Below are 22,821 nucleotides of genomic sequence, written 5' to 3'. Positions count from 1 at the left end.
CAATAACTGATTTAGTTACATGCTAGACAGTAGCCTTTGTACAGTAAAAGCTGAATATCATCATATCACCATTATAAGAGCATGTTACAGCAGCATAACTAAACTGTATAAAGGCTGTACGTAGCCTATAGTTTTGAAAGAGAACAGTAAAATGAACGCTGCCATGTCTCCCTATCCCATCTCCTCCTCCACCAGGAGTCTGGTGTCATGGGAGGAGTTTACACTGGAACCCACAAAACTTTTGCGTGTGCGCGTGTTCCGTCGCCACGCCTCTGTGCGTTTTCCTCCGCGCGTTGATTTCATACCAAACTCATACTTGGCATTCCGCCTTTTTCTGTCAAACACGATTATTTTTACCGAGAAACTACTCGCGATACACAAAGCAAAAGTGCTCTAGAAGCCCCGGTGTGCGGAGAGGAGTGTGTGCCTGTAGCAGCGGGGCAGCAGAGCCATTGTAAGGTGAGTGCGCTCTCAGATACTTCTTTGTTGTGTGCTGCAACTTTCACGCTGCTGCTGCGGCAGCTGCTTCGCTGCTTCGTGTGCGCTGGAAGTTTTGGGATATTTGACATATTTCGCATTTTCCCGCTGCCGCTTTGCTGAATCAGCCGCCTCTGTTTAGCAGGGAGGTCCTCTTTTATTTACCCAGCCACCCGTGTTGTAATTGCCGCGACTTTTTAGGCGTCTCTCGTACTTAGTTTGGAGTTTGTTGAGGTATTATTAGCCCGCAAGCTAACCGACTAGCATATCAGCTCGAGAGTGTTATCAGTGGTTTGTCTCGGATTTAGCCACTTAAATACAAAAAATAACACGCCTCATTACACTTTAAAGTGTTTGTGTGGTGTTTTAACAGTTGTTAAGCTAAGTTACATGTTCATTTTTGTCATACTTTGGATCAAAAACAGATTTTGCTAACTCACAGTTGGCTAAACGGCTTCCAACGGCTGAGTGTGATTTTGTTTTCCCCTCTAACGTTCATGCTAATTTAGCAGATGGGTTTAATTTATTGGTATTGGGAGAGTGTCACCAACATGTGAGGCCCTACAAGAAGTTTCTGTAAGTCTACAGCACGACTGTCCAGACTGAATTATACAGCTGGTGTAAGATGTGACCTTTAGGTTCATATAAAGTACTCAAAGTCTGATTGATTTGCTGCCTTAAACCCACAGAGGTCTGTAGTAGTGTGCTGAGGTGGCCATGTAAGTTTGAGATCTAGCTGGGTTAATGTCACTGAAGGCAGCCCGTAGTGTGCATGTGTCTTGTCAGTGTTTGCTGAGCTCATAGCTTTATTTAGCGCAGTGCTCCCCACTGCACTAAACACATGACCTTTTGGCCACTGGGAGCTATATTGATACTGGCAGGGCTGCATATGCCTTCACTGCTGCTGGTAATGCTGCTGGTCCCAAACATTTGCATCACCACTTCTCTGGTAAATGACAAAGCTGTGGCTGTGGTGGCTGTGTTGCATGATTTCTCAAATCTCAGCCACATCACTCAGCAGTAATCTTGCACTCAGACTTGGCCAAGTACACAATATTAAATGTAATGCAATCCAGTACAGCACTTATGCCACACATTACACCTGAATTAAGACAATGTTCATTCTTTAATAACTCACGTTACTAGTTTGGGTGGTAGTAGCTCAGTCCATAGGGACTTGGGTTGGGAACCTGGCTCAAGTCCCCACCCGCACCAAATATGGAGTGTGGACTGGTAGCTGGAGAGGTGCCAGATCACCTCCTGGGCACTGCCAAAGGGCCTCTGAGCAAGGCACTGCACCCCCAACTCCTCAGGGTGCCTGTCCATGGGCACTCTGACATCTCTCCATTTAATGCATGTATAGGTCCTGTTTGTGCATGTGTGTGTATTTGAAGAGTGAAAAAATGGATTTTTAAAGTATATCTTCTTCTTCTACTGATGTCGTAATGAGTGTTTTAGTGGACTGCATCATAGAAATGTGTTTCCTCCTTCATGTTAGTATATGGGGTGAGCAGAACATTAGAAACACATAAATATAATGCAGTCAGTTTCAACACCTGTCACACTCCAACCCTAGTAATAAACATATAATTAATATCTATTTGACAGTGTGGATCAGAACAATAATTTTATAACTGTAAAGGCAGACTTTATGGCTAAGCTGTTGTATTGGATTGCATTGGATTTTACATGTGTACCTAAAAAAGTGGCCACTGAGTGTACTATGTACTGTCAATAATAGCTTTTGTTTCAAGGGTTGAGTTAACTGAAGTGATTTAATCAAAGTAAGATTTGGCCTTACTTCCTCATTGTGATGGGTCCCACACACCTAACACCTGTGTTTTTTTTTTTTAATTGTTGTTAACACTTTATTTTGATAGCCCTCCTGCAGATAGTTTATAGAGAATTTGTAACATTTCAGCAGCTTATTAGTTGAGATTCAATAATTCAAATGTTTTGCTTTATTCTGTAGCTGCTTGACAGATTATTTAAAGAGTATATGTGATAAATTCTCAGAGTAATTTAGTCGAACTTTAATAATTCACTCTGCCTATGCTGCATAGGTTGAATGAATAATTCAAGTTAAACTAAATTATTCTGAAAATATGTAGATTTATTGATGAATTGTCACATGTACTAATGTATCTGACAAAGCAAAACAGCTGAATTGTTGAATCTCAGTTAATAAGCTGTTGAAATGTTGCAAATACGCTATAAACTATCTGTAGGTGGACTATCCAAATAAAGTTTTACCTTTAATTGTTTTGCTCTGATTTTTATTAATATCCTACAAGAAAAAAAGTATTGAAGTGGGAACTTGTGCCTTCACCACAAACTGAGCTTACATTGTTATCAGGGTGACAAAACATTAAAATGACCATAAAGCATTATTATTAAAACAAAAACAATGCCGGTGTACTTAACTGTGTATGAACACATTAGTTTTTCAAATTTTTATACTTTGCTTGAAAGCCATTCACAGACATATAAAGATCAGTGTCCTACAGGAGCTGTTCCTAATGTTTTTATGTTGTGATCCCCCTGAATTGAACAACTGTATACCTATGACCCATCATCACAGATCACGGCCTCAGTGTAGATGTGAGCTTTGAGTAGTTAAATGTAATATATCCGTCTCATATTGTTAAATTTAAAGGCATTTATAGGCCGAGATAGGTGAAGGTATGCAGGATTTCACATGAAAAAAGACCCCTCACATTTACCCCTAGGTTGGGAACTTATGTTACAGTGATGTTACTTATATTTAGGGTCAATTATATCCCAGAATGGTCTAACTCAAACAATTTAATAAAAAATCATTATCAGCAATTCTAATATAATTCTGGAAATTCATGAAGTATCAAGGTGATAAAACAATATTGTGCATATTAATATTTTGTCCCTTGAACCACAATCAGGGCATTAAGAGAAGGTTCAGAGTTCAAATATGTATTTTAGGTTTTGGAGTGAACTGTCCCTTTAAGGTTAATCAGATCCGACTTCTCACACAGTAAAACGATCAAGTCCCCTTGAATATCACAATGTTCTTTCAGGCACTGCTCTTTCTTAACCATCTCACCAGGGCCTGTCTGATCGTTATGGCAACAGCACAGTCCCGCCAGCAGTGATTGAAGCTGGGCTGGCCCTGTGCAGAGTGTGTCCAATAAGCCCACCACAGCAGGGGAAGCTCTTGCGACCACACTGATCCTCTGCGGTTCCTCTGTGGCAGGGACCATGTTAGCCACACTCTGGAAAACATTACACACCAGGCAGCATTCATGTTGCATATGTGTGCCTGTGTTTGAGGAGACTTGGAGCATCCTCAACAATAACAACAGAATGTGTAATTTCCTCATGTGGCCTAAAGTTGCAGGCTTCTGGAAAGTTCATATGGCTCAAGTTCTGCCTTTAATGTAGTTTCTCCAGGACAGTCAGCTGAAGGAAAATACCTACCTGGTCTCGCCATCACTCACTGGTGTAACCTAGACCAACTGGTGGGGTCTTCATTGACCTTGGCCAGTGTCTTTGTAAATTTACAAGCTCTTAATGTTTTGCCATTTTGCTTGTCGGGTCTTTAACCCCGAATGCCAGGGCTATTAATACACCCGGTGCCCATGGAAGCTGTAAACAACTTCAGACGAACCTGATCTCACTCCTGGTGAAGTGTGGAGACATTTGAAGTCCAAGAAATCTGTCGCCATTCTCGGCAGCCGCAAAGTTAATCCCTGTCCCGTCTATCCATCACAATGTGTTTGATGTAAAGTGCAGGACCCCTTTGATTTTTTTTGACTTGCCTGCCACTGGCCCCAGCTATAAAACTCACAGGTTTGATTTCATTATCATGTGGGATTCAGTTTTACACTCTTGTTTTATTAAAAGTGAGTTTGCAAGAACGTTTTTGAGTGCTCTGCTCCTCTTAAAGTCATAATAGTGAGGCCCTCCTAAACATAATGCCCATGAAATTAAAAAAAAGTTGAGTTTGCATGGTTACATACTAGGACTATTGTCATTATCAATTAGTTTGCCAATTATTTTTCACTTAATTGTTTGCTTTAGGCTATAAAATATCTGAAAATAGTGAAAACTGCCCATTATAATTTCACAGAGCCTGCCTGAAGTGGCATCATCAAATTCCTTTGTTTTGTCAATCCAATAAAGAGAGGTTTAATTATGGTAATTCATGGGAAAAAGCAGCAAATCTTCATATCTGAGAAGTTAGAAACAGAGTTTTGGGGAATTGTTGCTTGAAAAATGACCGAAACAATTTGGTTATCAAAATCTGAAACAGTTCATTTTTCAGTTTTTATTTTAACCCTTTGAAACCTGGATCAACATCAGTTTTCTTGTGCTGCACTCAGACGCCTTTTACAAACATTTAAATCTTTTAAACCTGAGCAAAACGGTTGTATTTTGTTTCGAAATCTTGGGGACAAAAAATTGGTAAAAGCTGAAAAGAAAATGACCTGAAAATCTGTTGTTAAATCTGTTGTAATTTATTTAAAAAAAAATGGGGGAAAATGTCCTGAAAACCAGGATTACGGTAAACGAACAAATGAATTAATTTCCAGCAAACTCATGATTATTATATATATATATATATCCATAACGTATGTTATGGAATACATATGTGTATGTATTTTTCAATTTTTAGCTCTTTTTATTAGGTCATTTCCTTTTTTATTGTTGTCCTTTTACTTTACTGTTCTTGGTAATTTTCAGGTAGTTTTCTTGTGACTTTTTATTAATATTTTTTTGCCAGTTTTGGGTAGGGATGTCCCGATCACATTTTTTTTGCATCCGATCCGATAGCGAGTCCTTTATTTTTAAACAGAGTCCAATACCGAGTCCGATCTGATACTTTACAAAACATTAAGAATGAAAAAAAAGAGAGAATGCATCCAAGTTGTCCCATAAGGTTTATTATTTATTTAAATAGTATCCAAAAAGCTTATCGGTGGTTCAGCAGCACAAAATGTAAACAGATTCTAAATTGTGAACAAATTGTCCCTCCAGAGTTGCTGTAGGGATGTGGTAGGCGAGGTTCCGACGTTAGGTGTGGCTGTGTTGCTCGGAATAAAGAGAGAAGCGATGGTCGCTGAACCTGTTGTCTCGACTTCTGTCCGTTTATTGCCCATTAGCTGCACTCAGTTAGGCGAACCCAGGACACTCGGTTACAATACATCGGAAGTGGAGGCAACAATGAACAACACAGATTTTTATTAGCGATTCCAATTTTGTAAAAAATAACATGATCGGTGCGAATACTCGGATCAGGTATATTTGCTCAGATTTCAAAGGTTTAATGGATAAATAGTCCAGGATCTGTGTTTATTTTGTGTTTATACTTTAAATCAAACTCCATTTTCCCCACTTTGTTTATTGGATTTTCAAGTAGAACAATATTTGCATTTACATTTAGCATGTTTAGCTGTTACATTAAGACAGGACAGGCCTCTTGCATAGATTTAGAAGATGTATTAATCTGGAACTGCAGGCCAGTGGAGTCCAGTTTGAGTTTGAAGAAAGGTGTCCATGTTGCAGAGAATTTGTTTCTAGATCTGTCTAAGTCTAAGTCTGATTTTTTTTCCCCAGTTTTAAACAAGTTAAAACTGCTTGAATCCAAAGAGAACGGGAAGGAGGTACAGGGGACTTCCATTGGAGCAAAATTAAACATCTCGCCAGCAGAGTGACAAAGGGGATTACATCTTTTTCTGTTTTAGTCCCCAAATAGTGCAGTAAGAGAATATGATTCAATGTTTATGCCAGTGATTTCTGAGATTGTGTTAAAAAACAAATCAAACTCCATTTTATGACTCTATCACATGTTTGGTTCAGTGCTGATGCTGCATTCAGTGCTGCCTTGGCATCCTCCCTTGCTCTGTGCTGCCTCTCCACTTCTTGCTCCAAAACAGCACATTTAATGTCCAGTCAGGAGTTTCAGTTTGAGAACTAACCAGATGTTTATGAACAAACTGCCCTCAGTTAAAGATAAAGGATTTTTTATGGATAACCAAGTGTGTGCTGATGAGTTCCAGCTTTTTGGTGAGATGAAGATACAGAAAATCTCCGTAACCCCAAAAACTTCTTTAGTTTATTATTACTTATACACAGACTATACACTTAATGGTTTGTATATGTTGCTCTAATATGATTTAAAGCTGCACTGTGTTTTTAAAACATCCAGGAGACAGCTGCATTAATTTCTTTAAACCTTGCTGATTGCAATGCCTTTTTGTCTAAATTCATCAGCTATGAAAACAAATACTACTCTCACATTTCTGTAGATATTTTGGTGTAATGCTTTTTTAATGTGGAAGAAAAGCCATGTTGAAACCTGGATTTAGGACAAGCACAGATATTAACGAACCAAGAAGCAAGATAGGATTGTAGAATACTGAAATAAGAGGCTATTTTTCTTTGTCGTTATAATACAAGGACTACCTGACAGCTGTAGCCTCGGCTTTCCTAGTATTGTGTAGGTAGCTGTTGTGCACATGTAAAATTAGTCAGTGTGAAACAATAAAACATCAGGCAACCCATGGAGCTAATATGAGCTCAATTAGACAACTAGCTACCACTAAAATCTGCAGCAACACTTGTTATTTCAGCCTTAAAATCCACATTCACAGGTTAAATTTTTAGGCTGCTTTTGTCTACCTTTGTGTGACATCAACCCATTGTTTTAAAAAATTAATTTTAAACTTGAGTATTAAATCTGCCACTGTTATCAGTGTAAACTGCATGCCATGCGAAAACAAAAAGTTTGACAGACGTAGCAACAGAGGATGTGAAATCCATAAAATGTCTTGTCCTGTGTGATCCAGGTGCGTTGTGGCCAGGAGCCGTCATCATTGCGTCGGAGTGGAGTTGCCGTGGCAGCCCTGATGGGGCGCAGGAGGACGGCGGCGATGGAGAGGGCCTGGGAGACGGGGCGGACCGCGGATTGGACGGCGACCCCGAGGGCGTGTGGAGTCCAGACATTGAGCAGAGCTTTCAGGAAGCTCTGGCCATCTACCCTCCCTGCGGCAGGAGGAAGATCATACTTTCAGATGAGGGGAAGATGTATGGTGAGGATCAGGAAACTTCTGTCCTAATGTAATGATTGTCGTCCATCCTGTCTACTTTTATTTATAGTGATGCCTGGCTGACTTTTATATGATGATATATATATCAACCATTATAGCAGCGTCATTAGGGAATGATGCAATCCATCCTGGTACATATAGGCATGGCTGGCACAGCTCCACAAGCAGGAAAACCCAGTTTACTTGGTCAGTATAGCGCACAGTGAGGAATTTATTGTATCAATAGTCTATATATACCATCAACACTGATTGGACATCCACATAAAAGGTGGCAAATTTTCCCTATTAGATAAATGGCCAAAATTACCCAAAAGCACTACATCAGCCTTTACCTTTACAGAATGTCATATAAAAAGGAAACATTATTCCTGGTATGGTTTGGTTCTCTGAGGTAGCGTGGAATAGACCAGTAATGATTTAGTGTGAGCACTTTGGAGTCCAAGGGGTATTGATTGCTGTTATAAAGACCTCTAAGTTTGTGCACAGGTGATCTGACTGCAGTTATTTTGGAGAGAGCTGTGTAGCGTGAGGTCACAGTGTATCCAGCACTGACAGGGTCAAAGGTTAGAGCAAGTTGACATCTCAGGTTAGGCTGAGGTTAGCACATAAAGAAGTTGCTTGATGCTGAAAGGTTATTTCATGTTGTTCTCTGGGACTCCATAACCAGTGTAGTAGTGTTTGCTCTGTTAGGATCTGCTCAGGATGCTGCCTAAGAGCAGGGCTTTGATGTGTTTTGACGGTTTCTTCCTACCTTATTGAAGGCCTTGGCTAGCGCCCAACATTCCTAGCATTTTTCTTTTCTTTTTTTTTTCTTTTTTTTTCCCAGCTAAGGGTTAGCATTCCCGTCTGCAGCAGCCTGTGTCATGCATTTGTGAATGTGTAAGTGTGTGTTGTGAGGGGGGAAAAAGGAAATGTGATCCCATGCGACGGAAAGGGAAAGTTCTTTCAACGTTGTGGCATTTTCTCCTTTTGTGGAAGTGTGGGCTCACTGTGTTGACCACCCCCACTTCCTTCTGAATAAACAAGCACAGTCCCACTGGTACACACTTTCACACATTGGAAAGCAATACTGACACTGAACATAATCCGCACGCTCAAAGTATTCCACTGGTCTCCTCTATTTTCAAACCACCATCAAACTTTTCACTCACTGCATCTTAAAGGTTCTAAATGCAACATTCAATGCATTGACATAGCAGCAAACAACTATTTGCTGAAGTCACACACACTCTGTGTGAGCTGTAATCAGAGCTTCATTGTTATTGTTGCATTAAACAGTTGAATGGCGCATGCAGGTGAGCCCTTGTGTGTATGTATATGTGTGTGAGTGTATTCCACTGGCCTGTTAATCGCGGCTGCTCTGCACTGCGCTCCTACCGTGGTTTCTGCTGATAACGCTGTCCAGACCCACAGCATCGTCACTGAAGTATAGTGCCCATCCTCCAGTTCCCCACAATGTTAACAATGCAAGGTCTGTCAGCACTGTTGACATTGTTAGCGCTGTTTGTGCTGTTAGCCCCGTCAGCTGCTAGGACTGGGCAATATAACGTCTATGTACGATATATTGATATATTTTCAACACCGTTTAAATCAGTATAGGGTTGTGTTGCGTGAGCCGTAGCTTTATGTGCGCCTCCCCAGAAATATAACTATGCCACACGGCGACACAGACCTCCTGTCTAATTTTGTAAGCTGAAACCATTTCCCTCAGTGGAAACAATGCCTTTATTTACTTTAATTTCACAAATATGAAACAATAAAATGTGAAGACAATAAAGCATCCACAAAAACAGCATTATAAGTCTTGTGTGTGATTTATCCTGGCTTCATATGAGCAGAGGAAATCTCTGCTATTCACTAGGCTAATTTATAAAATGTAAAATGTATTGTTTGGAAAACGTGTTAAGTAAACGTGTTTAGTACAACAGTTTTGTCGGTGAACCTTGTGAGTTATAAAAATACCGAATGTTGCTACCTTTGTTAAATGTTGCTGTTGTCCCTGGCTTCATATGAGTGGAGGAGAATCCACTAGCTGCTAGGTTAATTTATACAATGTAAAATGCCATAGGCTTGTGCTAAAAACATTAGCATGTTGTATTTGGGGGGTAAATGTGTCCAGATAAAGTCAAGTGCTTTGTCTGTGAATGCTGCGAGTTAGTGAAGCAGATTTGTGCAATGTGTGTTTGGGGTGTGTTTTTATTCAACTGAACTTGACAGCACTTACCAGAAACTTCGCTGCCGACTAGTGTTTTGGAGCTGTAACTGTTATGCAGCTGTATATTTTCAAACAGGGGAATAAAATCCCTGTCATTGCCTTTTTATTTTGATCACAGTCTGTTTAAAAAAAAACTTGTGACATGTGGCTTTGACCTGCAACTAAAAACATGTAGCCTATTCACTCGAAAATACTGAGATATATATCGTGTATTGCCAGTCAGCTTGTTAATACAGAGATATGAATTTTTGTCCATATCGTCCAGCCCTATTAGCTGCTAGCTGCTGGCTCAGTCACTTCTGTGTTGAAAACCATGTTCAGAAAACCATGAATCAAACTCTGAGTCATAGATTTGCTCCTAATGTCATAAACAGATCCTTTGATATAGTCCTGTGAGAATCTCTGAGTACCCATTTTTGTTTTAACATTTTGCATAATATGTTGTCATTTTTGAAATTACCTATAACTAAAAACAAAACAAAAAAGGTTTATTTTTAAAATTAAAATACATTAAAAAAACAGGGCAAAGAAAGAAAACTGCTTCATTTGTTCCATTATGATTTAATAGTTTGTCAGAATTTCAGTCTGTGCTTCCCCATCCATATCCTACACAATGATCTCATTTCCTTAAATTAATACTATCCCACATCATAAAATCATCCAGTAAGTCAAGGCAAGTACAAACTGTAGCAAATTTTGAATTACTGTATACTATAAATGTATAACTTACCCACTAGTAATGTCACTACTCTGCAGAAGACATTACAGAAATATTACTGCGTCCTAAATAGGCAGATTGCCAGGGCGTCTTTTACAGATAAAAGAAAGTCTTTTTCAAACATGAAGTCAACTGGTAAACTTAGCATAGCATTCAAAGATCACAGATCATGCCTAAAAGTAGCTCAAGTGGATAAATGAATGATATTAGTCAGGCAATCAGAAATACTAAGTGCTCATTTAACTCAACACACATTCTGAAATTGAATAACACAGTGCAGCTGTTAAAACCAGGAAAAGATGACAATAAATCTGATATATACAAATGTTACAATGTGCAAAATCCCAGACTCTATCTGGTCTCATATCAGAATACCATGCGTGTATGTACTTCCTCCTGCTAAAAATGGGCCAGTTGTATTTGAGCTCCCGTCTCTGTGCTCTCAGTCGTATGTAACTGCCATGATGTCACCCTGGAATACAGTGTCAAGCATGTACTCCGAAATTAGGATGATCAGCAGATGGATCACTTGCACTCACAGGGGGACACAGATAAGTCAGAGGCTGCTTGTTTTATTGATGATATTTTAGCATCATGCCAATGTTCTTCTTGATGTTGTGTCCACTGTTTTTAAATTGCACAACATATTGAAGACTGCAAATGAAGAAGTGCTTTTACGAGAGCCAATTTGGGAGTAACTTGAGTGTGAAGAGTAGAACACATTTATCAAGCAACTTATTGATATTGATTTACTGCTAGTTGCTGCAAAGAGTAACATTTGACATATTGTTAAAGGAATACTTAACCCACACAATTACCTTCTGTAAATCAGTTAGTAATGTGGTGTTACTTTGAATTCATGAAGAAAACTTTAATTTTTCTCACATTCTCCACAGAAAACGGTGAACATATTGATTGATTGGCAACTACGTTCAACAATGCCAAAACTATTTCAAACCATCCGTTTACAAACTCACACACAACTCATGCAGTATGATCCAAGTCTGATTTATCCAGTCTTTCACTCGATACTTCCTGAACACACACAAAATAATCAATATCTTTACCATTATCTATACAGGCATGTGGGAAAAAGTTATCTTCATGAATTCATGGTAACAGCATGACTGATTGATAAACAGATGGTCATTTTGTAGGTCAAGTATTCCTTTAATTCTTAAAACAAAATACATTATACTGAATGATGTTTTACTGGAAAAAAAGATTAAGTAAATTATCTTATCTTAATATCTTAACTAACAATCAACAGGTTACATTTAACAACAGTCCGGTTTATTTATAATATGTAAATATACAAATGGGGATTAAATAACTGGAGTGGTTGTAATGGATATGCACAAAAAATCATTCTGAATTGTTTATATTTCTTTTGCTAAAATATTAATTATCGTGATCAATAACCTTGTGTACAATTCCTCCAAAGTGTGTCTCTCTCAAATTTAAGAGTATAAACACACAGGCTCTGCTGAACAAAGCTCAAGGCTCACTAAATCATATCTGTTTTGGTATGTGGTTGAATTTGTTTGGAGAATTTTGATGGGACGTAGTCGAGTCAGAGACAGGCTCATTCAGATTATCAACTATAGATCTGCTGTTAGAGAGTCAGACCCCACTGGTCCAAAGGGAAATATGTTTGATACTTGCCAAACAGCATTTTGGCAGTCATTTCCTGCTGAAACAATGACAAAATTAACTCAAGTTTGTTTAGTTTTGGTGTCTGGCTCTCTTTATCTCTTTCATGACGAAAATCTCATTTGTAGCTTAAGCTAGGAAGTGAAAGGGTAAAAAAATTGGGGCAACGTGGCAGATGAGGGGAGAAACAGGGAGATAATCATCATGAAGTTAAAGTGACTTGTGAAGTGTGTCGCCATGTTTCCAAACTGATCTTACCATGCGCCCTCTGCTCTCATGTAAAGGTGTAAATTACACACACTGTAACAAATGAGACATGAGTTGAGCTCTGATGAAAAAGCATTTGGCCTTATGTGTAGTAGTGCTAAGCTTCAGGAAAGTGCATGTGCTCTGTTTTGGGAATTGGAGCAGACTGCTGCGTCTGAGTCAGACCCTTCTGTTGATTTTGGGGAATTCTGTGTTCTGGTAACTCCACAGAGCTGATGTGACTCAGCCTGATGTGACCTAAGTCCCTACAGCATCGCACCACTTCCCAGAAAAGAGGATGGTGATGTCGATGATGTTAGTGCGTGTGTGATTAAATGATTAAAGCTGCGGAATCAGTCTGCAAGGCTTCATTTGGTCACCTTTTATCTTCAGCCTTTCTAATTCTGACATCTGCCATATGTGAATCGGGAGTTGCTCAGCAGTTACGATCAGAGACAGGCAGATCATCAGGTGTAGGCTGGAGCTGGGGGAGGCAGGGAAAGAAAGAGCTGACCATGCAGTCTGCAGTGACCACAATTTGGAAGTCTGTTTATGATGACCTCTCCTCGTCTCCCCTTCATTCCCGCCACTTGTCCATCTGCTTTGGAGCTCTGCCATTGGGCAAGGCCAGTGCTGACTCTAAATTAACACATGCTGTCCTTAATGAGAATATCATACAGCCACAGAAATTCAAAGCGTGACAGTCCATGTAGCTGCGTGAGAGCAAACATCTTCTCACATGTCATGCTATAAGTGCCGTTGCATTAAGCTTGGCTACATTACCTCTGCCAAGGAGGTTATTTTTTGGTCTGGTTTGTTTGTTTGTCAGCAGGATTACAGAAAAACTACTGGCCCGATTTTCATGAAACTTGGTGTAAGGGTGTAGCATGCGTGGATCTGAATCACAGGGCAGATACACATTATTTTTCACCTTCATTAAGATTGTGAGGCACTCTATGACCCTCACTCTATATATTTAAAAGGGATAGAAAACGTTAACACATCTGCATCTTCTTTTGCTTTGTACCAAAGAATGATCAGTGAAAATTCTCAATGTCACTGTGACCTGTTGGCTTGTAAAACACAAAAGACTCGTGCTAGGAGTGTTGTGATTGTAGGCCTGCTTAAGAAGATTAACGTCATAAGATACAGAACAGAGACTGTGTGGTTTGCTGTGCTGCAGTGGACTTGAGATCAAGTGTGAGAGGACTCACTCGCATCATCATTGCCATTTAGGTTCATATTTGATTCAGTGACCAAATGAGAGTGGTTGCACCAGGGGTTGGAGTGGTGTGATTACAAAATTGCAGGCCTATTTTGTGAGTGTACCACAGACAAACGACATCGCACAAATCAGTCTTTGAACACTGATTGCAATTTTTAGACCATAATTTTAGGGCCATACATGCCTCAAGACATACAATGTAACTGAGTGGCTGGTAAAACTTTAGTGGCAGCCATGTTTTTTCTGTGGTGATTCTTTGGAAAACGTTGAACCACTATTTACTCCCTATATCAGCTAAAGTGAAGCAAACTTATTAAAATGGATCACCATTTACAGCAACAGCAACATCATTGTCTTACTGTCTGATATAGTAACATATATTGTATTGTGTATAACTAAGGTGTGTGGGTGTGTGTGTGGGTGTGTGTGCGCTCCGTTCTGATTTTATCTATTTCTCAATTTTAGGTCGAAATGAGTTGATAGCTCGCTATATCAAGCTACGAACTGGGAAGACGCGCACACGCAAACAGGTATGTACAGAAGACAACAGTCATGCATTATTGACAACATTTACATGTGTTTGTGGTAATAGAGTTTGCAGTTTACATATATTTTTATGTGGGTTTTTTTATTTTGTTTCAAATTACCCATGCAGCTTGTTAAAGGGACGGTTCACCCTGAAATCAAAAATATATATTTTCCCTCTTTATTGTAGTGCTATTTATTGATCTAGATTGTTTTGGTGTGAGTTGCATAGTGTTGAAGATACCAGTCTTGATTGAAACTAGATGGCACTCAGCTTGTGGTGCTGAAGGCGTCAAGAATTAGAATTGAAAATCTTAACAGCACTGTCTCTTTCCAGAAATTTTGACCCGCTTACTCAAGAGAATCCGCAGACCTTGCTGTGAGCACTTTCATAGAGGAACTATTTTCTTATATTGAACTACACCCATCAAACCTATCACCGCACAGAAGGAAGCGTGCGTCTAGCACCACTGAGCTAAGTAACGTTTATCATCTCCATGAGCAGATGAACGCTGCGTGGTGATACAGTTGGTGGGTGTGGTTTGGTAGAAAGAAAGTAGTTCCTACATGAAACTGCTCACAACAAGGTCTGTGGATTATCATGAGTAACTGTGTCATGACTTCTGGAAAGAGACATTGCTGTTGAGTTTTTGAATGTACTCTCTTGGCACTTTGAGCACCGCAAGCTGAGTGTCATCTAGTTTTGTTATATTTAAGAGAGGGCAGACATCTCTATGGCTGATATCTCCAACACTCTGCGACTCACTCCAAAACAATCAAGACTGATAATTAGCACTACAGGTAAGTGGAAACATACATATTTTTGATTTTTGGGGTGAACTATCCCTTTAAAGTGATTATTAATGGACATCTATCTATTTAAAACGTCAAAATCACCCTGTGAATGTGTGTTCTTTCATGGGGGCAACCCTGGCTCCATAGGTGTCTAGTCACATTCAGGTTCTGGCACGTAAGAGGGTACGAGAATACCAGACCAGCATCAAGGTTTGTGCCCACCGAATCAACTCTCCCTTCCCCTCTGTAGTCACATCCCTTCTCCTTTTCCTTTCCTTTTTCTTCCCATCCTCTGTCCTGCGCCCTGTCTTTCGTCAGGTCTCTAGTCACCTGCAAGTCTTGGCCAAGAGAAAGTCTCGTGAGATTCAGTCTAAGCTCAAGGTACACACGCTCACTGACTTTGCCATGCTAGCTGCTTCGCTCTGCATGTGGCCCAGATCCAACCTAACATTAAATCTAAGGCTAGATGTCTTTGTGAGAGCTAATGGCAGATTTACGCTTCTCTGCTGGGGTCTCGATGTACGCACGAGTGGAGGCAATTTCTAAATGATAAAGCATGACATATCTATTTAGTGTTGTGATGATGCCAGGACTCCTATATAGGCATCTAAGGCAGAAGCACTGGAATGCTTTGATGGAGAATTATAAATCATGTTTGCAAATAGTTAGGCACATGATTTATAATACCATCCTTAGGGCACTGAGATAGTGTTAGTGGCTGTGGGAACGTGGTGTGGCAGGCTGTGGCTTTGCGTACTCATTATATATTTTCAAACATTGCTTTTTGCGTATATTTGTTGTCTAGCAGATTTATTTTAATGCTAGCGTGAGAAAGGGTTTTTTGTTTTAATGCATGGCAGTAATTTTGATCTGTTTGCTTAGTTTAAGAAGCTTGTGGCTGTGGACGGATAACTACATTAGATTCAGTAGCCGGCTGGGTGGACCTAAGCATGTGCATGGCTGTAGTAATGTACATATAAATGCTTGCATACACACAGACATGCAGGGAGATTTTAATTTGCACATGTGACAAATTTCAGTTTCTTTTATATCATTTCTGATCTCCACGTTCTCACTCTGAGACATTTCCCTCAGTCCTTTTATGTCTTTTTTTTTTTTTTTTTCTTTTAAAGCAGTTTTTTTCTTGTGGTTTTACCATGCACTGTAATAAAGGCTCTTTGACATCATTTTGCACCGAAGGCATTTAACTTGCTGCACTCTAATTCACATTTTGGAGAACATGTTCAGATTTTGAGGCCAGCTTATTTCCTGGTACAATCGTCAGCACAGATTAGTATGATGTAGCTTGTCCTGTCAGTGTGAGATTCATTTTTGTAGCCTAGTGTGAGAGTGTTTGACATGTTAGGTTTGTAGTAATGTTAAACAGTTATATGTACTGAGGAAGGTGTTTTTCTGTATGGCCTAATAGTGAATCTGTGACCTGCTGTTATTGTGAATGTACTGAAGTTAATAATACCGTGTCTTCTTTGCCATAGGCCATGAACTTGGTAAGTTTTGGTTACACAACTACAATCTTCTGCTTCGAGGCTTTGTGCTTTGTGGTTGGCATCACATAACTTCTAGTCCACAATGCAGTTCTACTGGCAGACTCAAAAATCCTGCTCATTACTCTTTTGTTTTTAGTGGCTTTAGTCAAATGCTGGTGATGGCTCCAGTTAGCTCTCCTAGCCTGCTAGCTCGGTGCGCCTCCTGCTTTGGCATCCCCCTATATCTGCTTTGCACTCTGTCCTGTCTTCCCTCATAGTTACTGCATCATGCTGAAGTACTGTTAATACGTTGGCTGGCTCGCTGTCCTAACTGACCTTGGAGGTTGGCTGACTTCGGAGCGTTAACCTAAATTGTGCAGGGTTTTTCATTACGGAGCATTTATCATTATGTATTGCTTTTTCTTTCTCATTCAGGACCAGGTATCCAAAGACAAGGCACTGCAGACAGTAGCCAACCTCTCATCAGCTCAGATTGTGTCTGCTAGTGTAATGAAACCCCAGACTCCATTCCCTCCGCCAGTCAGAGTGAGACACACACACCGACAGACACACATCTGTTCTTTTCTACCTTCTGGGTAAAAGTCTGAGTAATACTATCTGCCCGTTTCCTTTCTTTCCCTTTTGTTTAGTTTTGGCCCGGCCCTGTGCCAGGACAGCCTGGACATTCTCAGGAGTAAGTATCTCTGTCAGATTAGTTGGTTTTGTTTGATTGAAATTGGACAAAGTCTTAAGCTTCAGCTGGTACAGTTGCTCATTTTTGGGCTCCTGCTCCTCCTCCTTGCAGCATCAAGCCCTTTGCACAGCCACCGTACACTACACTACCAGCCCCTGTCCCTGCACCCATCAGTAAGTGTGAATACAAACTCACTGATTTGAGTGATGAGCAGTGATTATTGGTGTGTTTATTGTGTTAACTTGGTTTAAATGTTTGGCAGGCTATGAGCCCGTGCCTCCCCCACGCCCTGCAGCTCCTGTATGGCAAGACAGAACCATCGCCTCAGCAAAACTACGGCTACTGGAGTATTCTGCTTTCATGGAGATCCAGAGAGACAGGGAGACGGTACAGACATCCACATATTTATACAATTTCTATTTTGCCAAAACCAAGTCTTTCCTCTTTTTCTTATCACGTCTCCTCCCTTTCCCACAGTATAAACACCTTTTTGTACTCATTGGCCCATCAAACCCGGGCTACAATGACCCCGTGTTGGAGTCCATAGATGTCAGGCAGATTTACGACAAGTTCTCTGAGAAGAAAGGAGGCCTGAAGGAGCTGTATGAAAAAGGGCCGCACAACGCGTTCTTCCTCGTCAAGTTCTGGGTCAGTAAACAAAATTGGTGTTCTCACTGATTCATGTACAACTTTGACACCAACATGCAGTTTAGTTTAAACGTTACAGTTTTTGCATGAGATAGTTTATTTATGTTGGTTTTATGTCATGACAAACCTGTTTATAATCTGAGGTTATACTTTGCTACACCACATGGGGGAAGCAAAGCCCATGTGATGCCTGAGCAGGGGTTTACATAGGAAATCACTGTACAGCAGTGTTTCATTTAAAGGGAAACAATGGTATTTTTCATCCTGGGCCCTATTGTCCCATGTTTTCGTGTCTAAGTGACTAATTGGAACAACACTTGATGTAATTGAGCCAGAGCCACAGCGCTGCAGCTGTGGAACAGGCTGCAATGTAATTGTTGGGCAGGAGGGCAGTGTCAAAGTACATCCACTAAAAGTGCTTGTTTTTGCCACCAACAGCCACAGATTATTTTTGTAAGTGTCTGACATCCTTATGCAAATGGCCCTACAAAGAAATGAAACCAGTCCCTCCAGGATTTTACAATATTGTGATTGCAACAATGAACATAAATTCAGCCAGTCCCCGTGATTTCTGCACCACATTACAACTTTGTAACTGCAACTTTACCGAAAATTTGACTATTTAAAATGGGTAAAATCTAATTTCACTGTAGAGCTGCGTGCAGCGCATTGATTCTCTCAGCCCCTCTGTCTCCCTTATCCTATGTTTATCATGAGAATACTGCTGCTGCAGGACCACAGCTCTGTGCCTGGAGTCAAACACACACAGTGACAGGGCTACCTGTTAGCATCACACAGCTAACATAATCCAGTGGTTATTCTCAGGTTTAAAAACAGTCGAGCTGTTTTGTTGTCAGTCCCTATCGGATGTTAATTGCTTCTGCAGGGCTTCTGTGCAAGTTGCAAAATATGACAAGTAGTGATGAGATCATGTTGTGCTGTGTTAGCTCATGCTATCCAGGCAAAGAAAGCAAGAGGAGAAGCTCTCACTGGGACAGTCCTTCAACACTGCGTCAAACGGCATTACCAGCTGATCAGTAGCGATCAGCTGTTGCTGCTCTGCAACCATCATACATAGATTCTAATTCTGTGGTAAAAACACTGAATGCTCATAATAATACGCTCCAAATCTGAGACAGCATCACAGCTATTTTTGCAATTTTCACTTGCCCCTGCCATTTCATTGCAAAGTGACACCTATAAACATTGTAACATCATAACATGCATTGCAGTGTTTTAGAAAAGTGAAATCCTGGAGGGACTGGTTTTTTCTTTACCTTTTGCTTGATCTGGTCTGTTTGTTAGTGTGTGTGTGTGTGTGTGTGTGTGTGTGTGTGTGTGTGTGTGTGTGTGTGTAACCAAGTCTTGCTCAAGGAGGAGTCTTGTTCTAAAGTCTAATGAGTTGAGCTTTTGCAGGAAGACACTTAGACACAAAATGGATCATTCAAGCGTCAGGGTCTGGGTTAAAATATAAAAGTTTCCTGTCAAAGGTGCAGTCTTTTTGTGAACAAACAAGCTATGTTTACATTCAGTGTTACTCACCAAAACGTATTGTTTGTACCCTAACATGTTGGAATGTATTTCCTTCCTAATAAGACATGGTTATATCCATCTTTGGTACTGGCTTCCTCTGTTTGTCTTTCTCCTTTGACACTCACTTTGTCCCTCTTTCTGTGCTCATGTCAGGCGGACCTGAGCAGCGACATCGAGGAGGGATCCGGTGTGTTCTACGGTGTGAGCAGCCAGTACAGTGGAACAGAAAACATCACCATCAGTGTCTCAACAAAGGTCTGCTCCTTTGGCAAACAGGTGGTGGAGAAGGTTGAGGTGAGAAGATGAAACTTTTTTTTTTTTTAATGTGCAGAATAGATCTTATATCCAACCATAATAGCATGTGGTTTAACTGTGTATGTGTGGATTCCTCCCATTCAGACAGAATATGCACACATGGAAGGAGGAAAGTATGTGTTTCGCATTCATCGTTCTCCCATGTGTGAATATATGATCAACTTCATTCACAAGCTCAAACACTTGCCAGAGAAGTACATGATGAACAGTGTACTGGAGAACTTCACCATCCTACAGGTAAGTGTGTGTGTGTGTGTGTGTGTGTGTGTGTGTGTGTGTGTGTGTGTGTGTGTGTGTGTGTGCCTCTGGTATTCCTCCATCTGTATCTCTGAACTGGTGTTTGACTATTATTCAGTCCTGACCTCTCCAACCTCTTCTCCTCTTTTTCCTGCCAGGTGGTGTCCAACAGAGAAACTCAGGAGACTCTGCTGTGCATCGCCTTTGTGTTTGAAGTGTCCACGAGTGAACATGGAGCACAGTACCACGTTTATCGACTAGTTAACGACTAGCAGCACTTTGTGTGCGTGCAGAGACTCTCCACAGACTTTTTGATACATACAGCATAAATACTATTTCCAGCTCAAACACACAGAATCTCCACTCCTCTACTCTAAACACACTTTTTTTAACAGACCAACAGTCACACTGTAGTCACACCTGTTGCTGTTCTTTCCTCTTCTTTACTGTGAGTGCATTTCCATCGCTACAAACAATACACACACGTCTCAACAACTTACAATGACCTAAACACTGAGGTGAATTTCATTTTTATAGATTTTGACCAAAACGATAATGATCAGTGAGTGTTGTGATGTTATCAGTGTGTTATCCAGTCACATATATGTGTCACCTAGTGAAACTGATCTCTCAATGACTGCGTTTACATGCACAAAATATTCAGATTTTTGCCCTTATTCATAAAAAGACAATATTCCGACTAAGCTGTTTACATGGTTAATGAAAATTAATATTCCTGTATACATGCAGCAGTGCATACTCTGATTAATGTGCCCTAACATGACATCTGTCACATCAAAATTGCACTTCCATTTGGCTTCTTTGCGTCAAAATAGGACTTTTTAAAAAAAAATAAAAAATGATAGCACAAACAGCCTCCCTTAATTTTATGCTTCAAACACGTTCTTGAGAAGTTAGATGTCGTAATATTTTTGCAACACCTTCCTTCTGACCAGAAATGAGGGCTTTTCTTCCATGACAGCACACAGAGCTGACCGTAAACGGGTAAGAGGCCGTGTGTCACAGACTGTGGTGAAAACCTCAAGTTTCCCAGTGTCCAAAGAATGCTCCCCAAACCTGAATAATACCGGCATATCCCACATGTCTTAATGGGAAAATTCCACATTCAGAATAAGGCCTAATTCAGAATATCTAAATGGAATATGTCACATACATGACCTGTAATAAATTCAATGTGCATGCAAACGTAGTCAGTGTCAGGCTCAAAATATCACGGTTCATTATAGGCATTAGGTTTTTCTTTTTAATGAGAAACTTAAATCACTGACATATGATAAAACATGCAAAAGAAACCAGCAAACTCCATTTAATCAAGTTTAATATGTGATATTGTTCAATCATTCACATAATATACAATGGCGATGTAACTGTGGTGCACTACAAACGAATACTGTCATTTCCAGGGAGTTTTCTGAGCATATGCATTCACGTTATGGGTGTGACTGATGTGAGACGAGTTTGAATATAGGTTGGCAATCAAATCATTTAATCAGTGTTAATGTAACTTTTACCACAATGACTATCTCTTCTCTGTAAGGTAGGAAAGGAGTGAATGTGTAATGGTGTATCCTCTGTCACTGCTTAGTGTGGAGAATCACGATCTCCAGGTGGTTCAGTCTGAACTGTAAGGATCCTACGACAGAAAGTATGAGTGAGCCTCTTCCCAGAATTCAATGCACTACATGTAGAGACCTATATTTATATTTGAAAACACATTGTCAAAGTGTAAAGAGAGCCATCCTCGCTGTGTAAAGGTTTGCAGAGGAAGGGAAGATGTTTCGATCAAATGTCAAGGAGGTGATTTGACGTTTGGCCCACATGTCTTTGGAAACAGTTTCAGATTCAGTTCACACTTTAGTGTCAGCAGCATTTTGAATGAAAGAATGATCTATTACTGTTCATTTACACAATCCTGTTTTTACTCTGACTGTGTGGGCTCGCTGCAGTATTTCTACCTCCACGTGAGTTGGGATAAGAATGTGCTTTGGTTCATAAAGCCTTAACCTGAGGAGCACTGATGTATAGGACACTACACTTGTAATGGTACTGTTTATAAGCCAAAACAAGGTAAATAGACCCGTTTTTGTAAAGATGAACTATCTTGTTTTTGTATTTTACCAGCACAGCTAGAAGTGTTACTCTAAGCATCAGAAATGATGGGTGTTTTGGTTGTATCTTTCGATGTATGTTAAATGACGTATGGTACAGACCACACTAAGGTCACCCACAGAGCACTGGGGTAGATTTTTGTCTGATAACACTAACAAAGTATCCAGCTTACACTTGCTTATTTTTTTTCTTTTGTTCTGTGTAATGTGTTGGTTTCTGGTACATGTTGCTACCAGCAATTTTTTTTTTTAATAGTAAATGTTACTTGACTCTATTACGCCCTCTCCTGGCAGGATTATCTTTAACCAGACTGAAGGCAACTGATTTGGAAGTCAGAGCCGACTGGTTCAGTTTTTAAATAACCATATTCACTTAATGGTCAGCAAAAAAATGTATTCTTTTATTTTTTACCATCAGTGTACTCTGGTTGGCTGTGCCTCATCACTCCTTTGGTCTAGTCTGCTCAGTGAATAAAATCTGTGCCTTTATGCTGTACCAATAAAATCACATGGTGTTTGCAGAATTATGTAGCGTTTAGAGTCTTCGTACTAACACTTTGATGCATGGGAAAGGAAGTCCTCCTTAAAGTAATACCCCAAATGACCATTTGTATATAAATTACTCACACAGTTATTTGGTGAAGAAACTTACTTTTTCTTACATACCTATGGTGAACATAGAATCCAAGAAGAAAATTCTACATGAAGTGAAGTTAAATGGGTCACAAAAATTATAATTTTACCTTGCTGAACATGGGAGTTGCTGTTTTACCACTGCTACTGAAGCCCCATTTCCACCGAGCAGTTCAGTTCAGTACATTTTTTCTTCTGTTTCCACT

General features: G+C 40.0%; 1 protein-coding gene across 5 annotated transcripts; it reads left to right on the top strand.

Annotated features, from left to right (window-relative positions):
• Nucleotides 1-245: 245 nt before the first annotated feature.
• tead3a (TEA domain family member 3 a) lies at nt 246-22,513 on the top strand. 5 transcript variants are annotated; one of them, XM_049582394.1, is made up of 13 exons: nt 246-459; nt 7,302-7,544; nt 14,085-14,149; nt 15,258-15,320; nt 16,436-16,447; nt 16,862-16,972; nt 17,077-17,120; nt 17,232-17,293; nt 17,383-17,507; nt 17,598-17,768; nt 19,455-19,595; nt 19,701-19,853; nt 20,012-22,513. In XM_049582394.1, the coding sequence occupies exons 2-13, from the start codon at nt 7,538-7,540 to the stop codon at nt 20,123-20,125; spliced, it is 1,068 nt and encodes a 355-aa protein (XP_049438351.1). In that variant the 5' UTR covers nt 246-459; nt 7,302-7,537; the 3' UTR covers nt 20,126-22,513. The 5 variants fall into 5 exon arrangements, with proteins under 5 accessions (XP_049438351.1, XP_049438350.1, XP_049438354.1 ...); XM_049582393.1 differs by lacking the exon at nt 15,258-15,320 and adding an exon at nt 15,087-15,149; XM_049582395.1 differs by lacking the exons at nt 246-459; nt 15,258-15,320 and adding exons at nt 720-1,053; nt 15,087-15,149.
• Nucleotides 22,514-22,821: the final 308 nt, after the last annotated feature.

Source organism: Epinephelus fuscoguttatus, linkage group LG7 (assembly GCF_011397635.1).
Source record: "Epinephelus fuscoguttatus linkage group LG7, E.fuscoguttatus.final_Chr_v1".
NCBI classification, from domain to species: domain Eukaryota; kingdom Metazoa; phylum Chordata; class Actinopteri; order Perciformes; family Serranidae; genus Epinephelus; species Epinephelus fuscoguttatus.
Note: the sequence above shows the minus strand (reverse complement) of the source record. Positions and strands in the feature narration are given on the sequence as shown.

What these genes read in the sequence shown, in the direction of transcription:
- tead3a (XM_049582394.1), top strand. An exon ending in TCCAGAGAGACAGGGAGACG is followed by an intron (nt 17,508 to 17,597) that starts GTACAGACATCC and finishes CCTTTCCCACAG; the next exon opens with TATAAACACCTTTTTGTACT. An exon ending in AGAACTTCACCATCCTACAG is followed by an intron (nt 19,854 to 20,011) that starts GTAAGTGTGTGT and finishes TTTTCCTGCCAG; the next exon opens with GTGGTGTCCAACAGAGAAAC.